Below are 13006 nucleotides of genomic sequence, written 5' to 3'. Positions count from 1 at the left end.
CTTTTGCTCAGTGTCCACAAATCCAGTTAAGTCAAAAAGGGGTAGTCAGTAGACATGTGGCAGTTTACATTGGTGGTGGAGATTAAGCAGGTTTAAATTCCTGTGCATTTACATTGACGATGACCAGTCCTGGTCCAACATGTACAAGGATCATGAAAAAGGTGCACCAAAGCCTCTACTTTCTTGAAAGTTTAAAGAAATTTGTTATGTCACCATATACTTGAACACATTTCTATAGATGCCCTGTAGAATCAACCCGGACTGATTGCATTATGGCCTAGTACAGCAATTCCAATGCACAGGAATGCAAAAGGCAGCAGAGAGTGGTGGGCTCAGCCTGGTCCACCATGGGCACAGTTCTTTCACCATCGAAAGCATCTACATGGGACGTGGCCTCAAGAAGATGGCATCTACTATCAAGGATCTCACCATGCCTTCTACTCCTTGGTACCATCGGGCAGGAGGTAAGAAGCCTGAAATCCAACACCACCAGGTTCAGGAACAGTTACAGTACTTTCCTACAGTCATCAGGTTCATCATGTTCATGAACTGACCTACACAACCCTAATCCTATCTCAGCAACAATATACTATGGATTACCTTTTGCACTAACATGCCAATGAATTCAATTTGACCTGACTTGGAATTGTAATTCAAATGGCACAATCTGGAGGATTCACTGTGGCAAGTTTCCTTCAGCAGGACCTCAATTCCCCATGGCCGCCCAGATCAATAATAGCCAAACAGCAATATAGTGGGACTACCATCAACTCATGGTTCCCCTTCAAGTTAGATGCAGTTTTAGAATTGAGTTTTAGAATTTTAGAAACATCAGCACAAGGATTGCTGCAGTTTAAAGGGGAAACCCCACTGCAGGCAATTTTGCATTGGCATGTATATCTGAAGAAAAAAATATACCAATCATTTCTCCGTATATGCTGCGGTGTCAACGTGGCAGCTGTCTTATTATGCAGTATTATTGCACTGTGTGATTTATTAGGTGGTAACGGAGTCCTCTGGCTTCAACACATACACACTCTTCTGGCAATGAACTGAAGTTTACAGAACTATTACACACTTTCAAATACTTACTAAACACAAGTCAAACGTACTCTGAGTGGGTGTTAATCCAAAAACCTGTCCAGTAAAACAGCCTATTTCATTTCAAAGCAAATAAGGACATCTAGCATAGCTTTGGTTACAATAATTTCATAGATAATTTCATTCCAGTGGCTGATAATATTCACTTATTTTACTGATAGCACATCAAGGAAAACTAACATGAATATTTCTCCTTCCCCTTCAATTATTTTGACAATCACTCAATTTATAAATGCTCAGACCACTGCAACCCAATTAATCCACTGGAACATCCCTGTCTCCCATCAGATTAACATTAGATTTTGAGACATCATAATCATACAGCATAGAAACAGGCTCTCAGCACATCGACTGCACACCAACCACGATCTATTCTAGCCTTGGAATCCCAAAATAATTTAGCAATATGTATCACTTTTTCTCTTCAGCCTTCTAAAATCATATGATCATAAGAAATAGAATTAGGCCATTCAACCCATCTATCTATCTTTGCTTTAATTAGGCATTTTGGATGGTTTGTACATCTTAATCATGCAGTCATTTGGCAGTAAAAAAACCCACTTCAAATCATCTCACAGAGTTTTCCTTGCTAATCATTATGAGCAGCCCTGCAAGAGAAAATATTTTATAAGATACCAACAAGGGCGAGAGAAAATTCTGCAAATACTCAGCAGGTCAGGTTGTCAGAACAAGAGAGAGAAATAGAGTTCATGGGCTGGATCTTTTGTCTGAAATACTTTAACTGAATGAACCAGGTACTGGAGATGTTTAGGATTTCCAAATGAAGGTAGATGTCCTAATCTTCCACGCATGGAGTCCAACAAAGAGCACAAGCATCCACAGAGTTCTCTGCACTTCGGCTGGGAATTGCATGCACTAGGTTAGGTGTACACTTGGCCCTGTTTTAAATGGGAAGAAAAGGCAATGGGCATAAATTTCCTTTCTGTGCAATCAAAAAATTGTGAACTTAAATAAATGTGTTTTAGTTAGGCTCAAGCATTGCACGATATTTTAATTTTCATTCATAATTCATTACTTATTTTACATTTTATTGTTCACAGTGTTGTTAATATTTTTTTAATGTGAAAAGACACAGATTTCAACATATGGTGGGCCAGATTTTCCAATGATAGACACAAAATGCTGGAGTAACACAGTGAGTGAGGCAGCATCTATGGAGAGAACGAATGTTCGACATTTCGGGTCGAGACCCTTCTTCAGAGGCTGAAGAAGGATGTCGACCCGAAACATCGCCTATTCCTTCTCTCCATAGATGCTGCCGCACTCGCTGGGTTACTCAAGCATTTTGTGCCTACCTTTGATTTTACCAGCATCTGCAGTTCTTTCTGACACATACATTTTCCAATGACTGCCTTGCTGCATTAACTCGCTGGTTATGTGCCACTGGCAGTAAAGTGTTTCTTCCCACGTGCTTCTCTTGACATACAGCAAGCCCCTATATTTCACTGAGTATTGTAGGGGCAGACTGGAGATCAGGAGAGCCAGAGCTCTTTCAAGTCCTCTGAGATGACTGCCTTGAAAATGATAAAGGATGCCCGGCAGCAAAAAGAGACTCTATCTTGTTAGGCCACTTATCTAAGACAAATTCTCAGCATACCTTTGGCTCTTCCTTTCCAGTTATCTTCTTCAGTAGTTCATTAAGGTGACTCCAGTTGCCTTGAGAATACCAGCCAGGTTGTTCTAGTGAGGGAAGTGGCTCCCGTTCTTCATCATTAACTGTGAATGTATCAAAAAGAGTTTATCAAAATGATATTATATTTACTTGATTTATTTATGCAATATAAATGGGGCGATACGGTGGTGCTGCCTCGCAGAGCATGTGGCCCGGGTTCGATCCTGACCACGGATGCTGTTTATGTGGTGTTTGCAGCTTCTCCATGCGACAATGCAGATTTTCTCTGGATGCTCCAGTTTCCTCGCAGGTGCAGGTTTGTAAGTTTGTTGGCCCCTGTAAATATCTGCTCGTAGGTAGTGAATGAGAAAGTGTGGAGAAAATAGAACTAGAATGAATGGGTGATCGATGGTCCGAATGGACTCAGTGGACCAAAGGCCCTGTTTTAAGGGTATATCTCTCCAAACTAAAAAGATATTCTGGAAAACCATTACGCGCGTCCTGTCGGGGGGCTACAACATGAGCCGCACCTGGACAATGACATGTTGGCCTGGCTCGCCTCAACGGAGCTGCAGGTCTAAAAGACATACGACAGAAGAAGACATGAGCGGCAATAACAGCCGCATCAACCGGTGAAGAAGGGTTCGCTGGTGTCGATTAGCAGCATCAGCGCCTAATTTTAAGGTAAAATTACATGAAGTGCTGAACTAACTCAGCAGACTGTATCAGTCTGAAGAAGGGTCCCAACGTCACCTATCCATGTTCTCCAGAGATGCTGCCTGACCCGATGAGTTACTCCAGCACTTTGTGTTCTCTTGTTGTATTAACCATCATTGCAGTTCTTTTGTTTCTACTCCATGCAATGCCAATACCATACTTGGTTATAGCGGACAATCGCCAATAATGCACACCAATCCCCCCCCCCCCCCCCCCCCCCCCCCCCCCCCCCCCCCCCCCCCCCCCCCCAATTGGTCCATTATTAAGATGGTTTGCTGAATTATAATCAAAAATGTTGACTGCTATGAATTCTACGTCACCACCAGTATCCTGGCTGTATCTTGCATGTTTAAACATAGAAAATAGGTGCAGGAGGAGGCCATTTGGCCCTTCGAGCCAGCACCGCCATTCATAGTGATCATGGCTGATCGTCCCCTATCAATAACCTGTGCCTGCCTTCTCCTCATATCCCTTGACTCCACTAGCCCCTAGAGCTCTATCTAACTCTCTCTTAAATCCATCCAGCGATTTGGCCTCCACTGCCCTCTGTGGCAGGGAATTACATAAATTCACAACTCTCTGGGTGAAAACGTTTTTTCTCACCTCAGTCTTAAATGACCTCCCCTTTATTTTAAGACTGTGGCCCCTGGTTCTGGACTCGCCCAACATTGGGAACATTTTTCCTGCATCTAGCTTGTCCAGTCCTTTTATAATTTTATATGTTTCTATAAGATACCCCCTCATCCTTCTAAACTCCAGTGAATACAAGCCTAGTCTTTTCAATCTTTCCTCATATGACAGTCCCGCCATCCCAGGGATCAATCTCGTAAACCTACGCTGCACTGCCTCAATCACAAGGATGTCCTTCCTCAAATTAGGAGACCGAAACTGTACACAATACTCCAGATGTGGTCTCACCAGAGCCCTATACAACTGCAGAAGAACCTCTTTACTCCTATACTGAAATCCTCTTGTTATGAAGGCCAACATTCCATTAGCTTTCTTCACTGCCTGCTGTACCTGTAAGCCAACTTTCAGTGACCGGTGTACAAGGACGCCCAGGTCTCACTGCACCTCCCCCTTACCTAACCTAACCCTATTGAGATAATAATCTGCCCCCTTGTTTTTGCTGCCAAAGTGGATAACCTCAAATTTATCTACATTATACTGCATATGCCACGCAACTGCCCACTCACTCAACCTGTCCAGGTCACCCTGCACCTAACATCCTCTTCACAGTTCACACTGCCACCCAGCTTTGTGTCATCCGCAAACTTGCTAGTGTTGCCCCTAATTCCCTCTTCCAAATCATTAATATATATGGTAAACAGTTGCGGTCCCAACACCAAGTCTTGCGGCACTCCACTCGCCACTGCCTGCCATTCTGAAAAGGACCCGTTCACTCCTACTCTTTGCTTCCGGTCTGCCAACCAATTTTCCATCCAAGATACAAGATACAAGATACATTTATTTGTCACATGTGCCAGATGGCACAATGAAAAGAGATAACCATACAGCCATACAATAAAAATATAGAACACAATACACGATAGAATTCAACATAAAAACATCCCCACACAGCAGAATCAAAGTTTCCCACTGTGAGGGAAGGCACCAAAGTCAGTCTCTTCCTCTAATGTTCCCCAATTTTCACCCGTGGTCGGGGGCTCCCCGAGCCCTCCGCAGTCGCCGCTATGGGCGGCCCGATGTTCAGGCTCGCTAGCCGGGGTGATGTAAGTCCGACGTCGGGGCTGGGGGACATCCTCAGTGGCCTAGACAACAGAGTCGGCCCCCTCCTACCGGAGTCCGCGGCTCCCAAAGTCCGCAGGCTGCGCCGGGCGGAGACTGATGCTGGCGGCCCTCTGCAAGGAGCCCCAGGACTTCACGATGATGGTCAGAGCCGCCCGCGTTGGGAGCTCTACAAACCAGAGCTCCACGATGTTGGAGCAGCGGCCCAATGCTCCGGAGCTCCAAACGGCGATCCAGGTCGGTATCGCCCGCTCCGTGGTGAATCCAGCTCTGCGCCGCCGCTGTTGTCGCTCTGGTCCGGTCCCCGGCTGGAAAGGCCGCTCCAATCCAGGTTGTAGGCCGCAAGGTGGGGGGCAAGGACACGACTCGGAGAAATAGTCGCGTCCCCGCCAGGAAGCGGCTGGGAAACAGTTTCCCCCTTACCCTGCCCCCCTAGTGCAAAATTTGAAAGGACAAACAGGCTGTAGGCAGAGGCTGCCGTCAGTGCGGTGCCCGTAGTGCAAAAATCCATGTCAACACCCTACCCCCAATACCATGTGCTCTAATTTTAGTCACCAGTCTCCCGTGCGGGACATTATCAAAGGCTTTATGAAAGTCTAGATACACTGCATTCACTGGCAACCCTTCATCCATTTTACTTGTCACAAATGTGGTTTGAAAATCTATATAATTAAAAGTCTAATCTTGACCACTTCCTGTTTGCGTTGTATATTCATTTTAGAAAAAAAACGAATTTGGTGGCCTTGCTTGAAATGGTATGAAACTGCACTCGAATTTGGTGGCTTTGCACCCTGCTTGAAGTGGTAGGAAACTAGGAAAGTGATAGGAAACTGCACTTGAATTAGGTGGCCTTGCACCCTGCTTGAAGTGGTAGGAAACTGCACTTGAATTAGGTGGCCTTGCACCCTGCTTGAAGTGGGACGAAACTGCACTTGAATTTGGTGGCCTTGCATCCTGCTTGAAGTGGAATTTCAAGGAAGTGAAATTCCTTGAAGTGACTGAGCCGCCAGCCCAAGAATCCATTCGGCCCACAATGTTCATACTAGTCTCTGGAAACCAATCCCTTCAGCCCACAACACCCATACTAGCGCTCCAGAAAGCCCCGCCCCCCTCACCCACCTACTGGCCACCAATATTGGAATTCGTGGAGAGGTGGAATATTGCGTCGGGGGACCAGCCCTCCCGTGTGAACATGGGACCCAACGGGTCCCACTTCGTCTAGTATTTGACAAAATAAAACCATTGAACAACTGATTAAGTGTTTTAGCAGTGCTCCAATGTGTAACTTTCAATGTGTAACATTTAAAAAAGATCTACGCAAAATTTTGCATTTGTGTTATTCAGATTTGGCACCACTATTCTTACATAGATACATGATACAATTCTTACTTTCAAAGCATTGCTTAAGTGTTAATCAGTCTGCAGTTCAGCACATCTTTAGAAGACTTGGAGCCACCTGTGGGATTACAGCATCTAGTTCAGACAGATGGTGTTCTTTGGTTATACTATCAGGATGCAAGGCTGGTAATTCATTCACCTCAATTCTAACCCATTTAAGACTTATTGTTAGCTAAGTTTCAAGGTAATGAGTCAGAATTCGTCTCTATAATTACTAAATGTTTTTTCCGGAATGCAATACGATAAGCCTGTCCACAGACTGATTTACTTGGCTTCAACTAACATTCTTCATTCTTTCTACTGAGAGATTATAAATCATATCAAGTTTCTTGTGAGGTAATATGGTCAGAAGTCTCGAGGTGTGACAGGATACTGATTATAAAACATGGCTTGTTGAGCATTCGTTTTTTTGAGATGCAGCTAAACACAGGCTGAATGATGGGTATACAAATTACTGGTTAACTCTTACTCTTATGTTGGTCTGGCACTTTCCAAATGACAATCATGTGTCAAGAATGTTTAATGTCATATGTACTATCAATGGAGCAATGACATTCTTACCTGCTGCAGCTTTACAGCCCCCTTAAGGCATTAACACAACAAATAAATATACTATAATAAATAATACTATAAATTAATAATCGGTAATGCTTAGTAATTAGACCACAATAGTAAAAAAAAAAACCCAAAGTACATAGTGAACAAAAACAAAGTCCATAGTAGTTCCTTTCCATTAAACCATAAGCGTGATTGCACGAGAGAGAATGGAGAGCAGTTTCACCGGGATGTTGCCTGGATGGAAGAATTTTAGTTACAAGGAAAGTGGGTAGGTTAGGTTGTTTTCCCTAAAATGAAGGTGGCTGAATAGTTACCTGATAAAAATATATAAAATTATACATCATAGATAGTGAATATCATCAGAACATTTTTCTTGTGGTAGGAATATCAAAAATATCCATAAGGTCATGTCATAAGTAACAGGAGCAGAATTAGGCCATTCGGACTATTAAGTCTACACAACCATTCAATCATGACTGATCTATCTCCCCAACCTAACACCATTCTCCTGCCTTCTCCTCATACCTCCTGACATCCGTACTGATCAAACAGGGCATAGGTTTAAAGTGAGAGGAAAGAGAGTTAAAGAACATTTGAGGAGAAAGTTTTATTTGCACACAGAATGGTTGATATCTAGAATTTTGTACCAGAGGAATTTGTACAATTATGATGTTTAAGAGACATTTAGACAGGCATTTTAAGAGACATTTAGATAGGCCAGGCTTAGAAAGTGAGCTAATAGTAATTAGCGTAGATGGGCAAATGTGTTGGCAAGGACTTGGTGGTTGAAGGGCTCTTTTCCATGCTGTACAACACTATGACTCTCATTGGGATCTGGCAGTTGAGAATAAATTACCTTTTTTTTTATCACAGTCTATTGTAAATCTGATGAATGAATGAATGAATGAATGAATTTATTGACCAAGTATTCATATACAAGGAATTTGCCTTGGTGCTCTGCCCGCAAGTGACACCATGACATGACATACAGTGATAGTTAGGAATGACACATAAAACATTAAACATTAATAATAAAACATTATCGATTAAACATGTGAATTAACTAAAATACCAGAGTAAAAGGAGGCTACAGAATTTTTGCTTTTTAGTAGAGCTACTACTCATGGAAAAAAAAGCTGTTTTTTATGTCTGGCTGTGGCAGCTTTGAATGTCCGGAGTCGCCTTCCAGAGGGAAGTGATTCAAAGAGTTTGTGGCCAGGGTGGGAGGGGTCAGAGATGATCTTACCCGCTCGCTTCCTGGCCCTTGCAGTGCACAGTTTATCAATGGAGGGAAGGTCGCAGCCAATAATCTTCTCAGCTGATCGGCCGATTTGCTGCAGCCTCCGGATGTCGTGCTTGGTGGCTGAGCCAAACCAGACCACGATGGAGAAGGTGAGGACAGACTTTACGATGGCCGTATAGAATTGGACCATCATTGCCTGTGGCAGATTGTGCTTCCTCAGCTGCCGCAGGAAGTACATCCTTTGTTGTGCCTTTATGACTGTGGAGTCGATGGTGGCCCCCCATTTAAGGTTCGTAGAGATGATGGTTCCCAGGAACTTAAAACACTCCACAGAAGTGAATGTGGTGTTGTTGATGTGAGTGGGGTAAGGGGAGGGGGAGCTCACCAAAAGACTACAAAAAATCCCACTGTCTTAAGAGCACTGTCTTAATACCCAATGCTATCCTTCTGATAGTTATAAACATTGATGTCTTCATTCATTTATGGGATTAGTGTGCTAATGGCCATTCTTAACGCCCTTCTATAAGGTGCCAGTGAGCTATCACCTCCAACATGTAACACCCCCAGCCTATGAGGTGAATATATTCCCACGGTGCCATGTGATATTTGCACATGCGCAAGACTTTGACATTAATGATATTGTTCAAGAACAACATAGTGAATTACTTTGTCTACCTCCGTTGTTGGACATTTGGAATGTGTAACCAAAGAAGTCTTGGCAATACTTTGAAGTGGATTTTCCCATTCTGTTGCTTTATGCTCTCATGGTCCACGATTATCTTCCTAACCATCACTGCTCGTCCAGGTTATGTGTTGTCTGCAGTTTTTGAAATTTTATTATGCATACCTACATCCAAGCCACCAATGCATATAAATATAAGGGTATTCCAAGCACTCACCCTTGGGAATGTCACAGTCTACCATCCTCAAGTTGGAAAAATAACCATTCACCATGAATCACTGCTTTTGCTCCTTAAGCCAATTTTTTATCTATATTGCCACTGAACCTTTTATTCCACAAACTTCAACCGATATTTTGTCTGAGACTATGCCAAACACCTGAAAAATCATATAGATGACAGTTAATATTCCATCACTCTCTTGACTAGTGCCTTGTGATAGTGAAAACACTTTGGGGAATTCGGTCAGTGAGTCACTCCCAGCATTTGACCTATTGCAGCTGCATATTTACAGAAGGAAATCAAAAAATACCAGCGGATACGAGAAATCTAATACTGGAAGGCTGGAAATTCTGTAATTGAACTGGCCATTTCTTCAGTAATGTCATGTGCAATATTTGCTTCGTTTTTCTCAGACATTATCTGATCTCTTGGGTATTTCCAGCACCATACTTTGGATTGCAGGTTTCAGCAATAGCTCTTTTCTGCATTTCAAAATATTAACTACAGCTAGAATCAACAAACAAAGAAATAGCAAATCATTTACTAAAGTTTAATAAATTCAAACCGTCAACATGGTTCATGGAAAAGCAAATCGTATTTTTCAAATTTGCTCGAGTTCCTTGAGGATGCAATAAGCAAAGGAAGCAGAGGGAGATGGACCGTAACCCAAAACAATACCCATTCCTTCTCTCCAGAGATGCTACCTGTCCCGCAGAGTTACTCTAGCATTTTGTATCGATCTTCGATTTAAACCAGCATCTGCAGTTCTTTCTTACACAGAAGGAACTGGATACAGAAGAAACCACAGATGTTGGAACAGATGCTGGCCCACTTTAAAAAAATGAAGTGCTGCAGGAATTCAGCAGGCCAGACAAAATCTGTGAAGGGAAATGGATGGACAATCAAGAACCAGGATTGTTCCTCAGAATGAAGGGTTCCAAAAAGAAATGTTGTCTGTCTATTTATCTTCATGGATGCTGCCTGGTTTAATGAGTTCCTCCAGATCTTTGTTTGTTGCTTTAGATAGGTGGGGGGGGGGCGGAGTTTGCAATCTTCACGTGGTCCACCCTGTTTTCGACGAATGCAATCAACCTGGCGTGCACAATCAAATAAGATCAAATAGAACAATTTGTCCTACAACTTTAGGCTATGCACACCATACGGAAGAAGAAGAAGATAGAGGGAAACCTGTACATATGATATTTGGACCCCAAAGGGCATTTGACAAGGTGCCACATAAGACTAGTGCACAATTTATAAGTATGAGCAAAGAACTAACTGCTGCAGGAATTCAGTGGGCCAGACAACAAGGCAGCATCTGTGGAAGGAAATAGATGATATTTCATGTCAGGACCCTTCTTCAGGTTGATTATGGTATTGGAGGAAGTAAGTTAGCATGGTTTGTATATCAGTTTTCACATAGAAAGTAGGTTGAAAGTATGTATTGAACAGAATACCCTAGGGGTCAGGTCTTGGGCCTCAATTATGTGTTACTTACATTTTGTTCCTCCCCTTGTTCATTAATGTAAGGTATCCAAGTTTGCCACTGGCACACAAATCGCTGGAAAGGTAAGTTGTGGTGAAGGTATTTGGATTTTGCTAAGGGATAGTTGTTGACTGAGTGAGCGAGTGGGGGAAAACATGGCAAATGGAGTTTAATGTGGGAAAGTGTGAGGTCATGTACTTGGTATAATAAATCAAAAGACAGATTGTTATCTAAATAAAATGAGATGGCGAATAGTGCAGAACAGAGGGATCTAGATCTTAGAAGCAAATAGTTAAGAAGGAAAGAGGCATATCTGTCGTTATTGCAAAGGGTTGGAGTTTAAAATGATTTAAGTTTAGTTATAATGGTATAGAATATTGGTGAGGCCACATGTAGAAAAATATGCAGCTTTGTCCTTAATAAGAAAATATTTTGTAGATTTAGATGCAGTTCATGAGGCTAATTTCAGGAATGAAATGATTGTCCTATCAGGAGAGACAAAACAGTTCAGGTCAGTATTCTTTGGAGTTTATTAGATTTAGAGTGATCATGTTGAAACATACTGTATAAGATCCTGAGGGGACTTGACAGGATAGATGTCAACACAAGGTACTGCAGATGCTGGTTTACACAAAAAGGCACAAAGTGCTGGACTAACTCAGTGGGTCAGGCAGTATCTCTGGAGTACAAGAATAGGTCAAGATTCTGGTTGGGACCCTTCATCAAGATAGATGACAAGATGTTTTCACTGATGGGAGAGTTTTAGAACATGGAACAGTGCAGCATAGAAACAGGCAATGTCTATGCCAAACACACCACATTCACATCTACCTCCAGCAACACACCTTGCAGTGCATTCCAGACATCCACCACCTTCTGTGTAAATAATTCTCCCCTGTACATCTCATTTATACTTAGCCCGTCTTCACCTTAAAGCTACAAAGTTTTAAAAGGATGGGACATAGTTTCTAGGTAAAGAGATGGTTCTTTGAAATCAAGGTATGTTGCAATTTCTTCACCAGGGCGAATCTCTGAAATCCAGTACTCTGGGAATAGGGGAGGGAGGGAACTGTTGAATCAGGTTGAGGGCTGAGAATGGAGTGGGAAGGGAGACGGTATAAAGAGGAGAGGGGCCAGGCAGAAGCTGGTAGGTGATAAGTGGAAGGGTGAAGGTTGATGAGCAGAAAGATCAATTTGGGATGAGAGTGGGGTAACAATGAGATAGAGGCAGGTGAGTGATTGATGAAAGCAGCATGTTTGTCTGCAGCATCCTGGTTCTGTTGTATAGTCTGTCCACACCCAGCATTGCAACTAATAAGTTGATATTGCAATTTTAGTTATTCCTGCTGCAAATCATGACATGCCCTTCTAAACTTCTCATTGAATCAGGGCTGTTACTTTGCTTGATTTAGTTTAGTTTAGCTTAGTTAATTATTGTCACGTGTACTGGGATACAGTGAAAAACATTTAGTGCAAGATATGGTACTTTAAAGGCCAAGTAAATATAGCTCAAAGGCCTCCAATGTAGTAGATGCAAATCCAGGACCACACTCTAGCTGACAAGAAGACTGTTCAGTTGCCTGATTACAACTGGGAAGAATCTGACCCTGAATCTGTATTCTGAATGATAACTGGATGGTAATAGCAGATTTGCTAGTCTCGAGGTGTTAGATCTTTTTGTAATCTGGCCCAATTAGCACAATGGTACTGCTGCACCAACAAGGCATGCTTACATTGAAAGTACGGAGTTCTCCATACCTATCATGCCAGTAAAGTTCAAGTTGGCAGATTTCCTTCCCAAAAAGATTTTAGTGAACCAGTCTGGTAATATTGATTTTTACAACAATCATAGTCACAGTTATCAACAATAACTCTTCTAGCTAGCCTACCATGAAATATTCTACTCAATTAATTGAATTATCTGTACTGATTAATTGAATTAAAATGCCCTTTTGGATCTGAGCATGCCGTCTGATCACAGGCATCCTAACATAGTTAAATAAGTTAAGTCTTGGAATCGTAACTGAGTACTCAGGTGGTTAATCAGCATTTACAATAGTGATAGATAAAAAAGTTTTGTCCTCAAAATGCTATCTTAACAAGGAAGCATTATAGCATGTTTTGAAAATATCCCGGCTTTTCTTAGTCCGTGGGAAGATGTGACAACGGATGTGTTATTCAACAGCATTTCTGCACAAATAAAGGGATTTTTAGAATTC

General features: G+C 42.3%; 1 protein-coding gene across 1 annotated transcript in view; it reads right to left on the bottom strand.

Annotated features, from left to right (window-relative positions):
* nt5dc1 (5'-nucleotidase domain containing 1) overlaps window positions 1-13006 on the bottom strand; it is a 439504-nt gene that overhangs the window by 39289 nt on the left and 387209 nt on the right. Inside the window, 1 exon segment of the mRNA XM_055635784.1 lies at window positions 2720-2838. Coding sequence (XP_055491759.1) covers window positions 2720-2838 — 119 coding nt within the window.

The sequence above is a fragment of the Leucoraja erinacea genome, chromosome 5 (genome assembly GCF_028641065.1).
Source record: "Leucoraja erinacea ecotype New England chromosome 5, Leri_hhj_1, whole genome shotgun sequence".
Taxonomy (NCBI): Eukaryota; Metazoa; Chordata; class Chondrichthyes; order Rajiformes; family Rajidae; genus Leucoraja; species Leucoraja erinaceus.
This window is presented reverse-complemented; position numbering and strand designations above follow the sequence as displayed.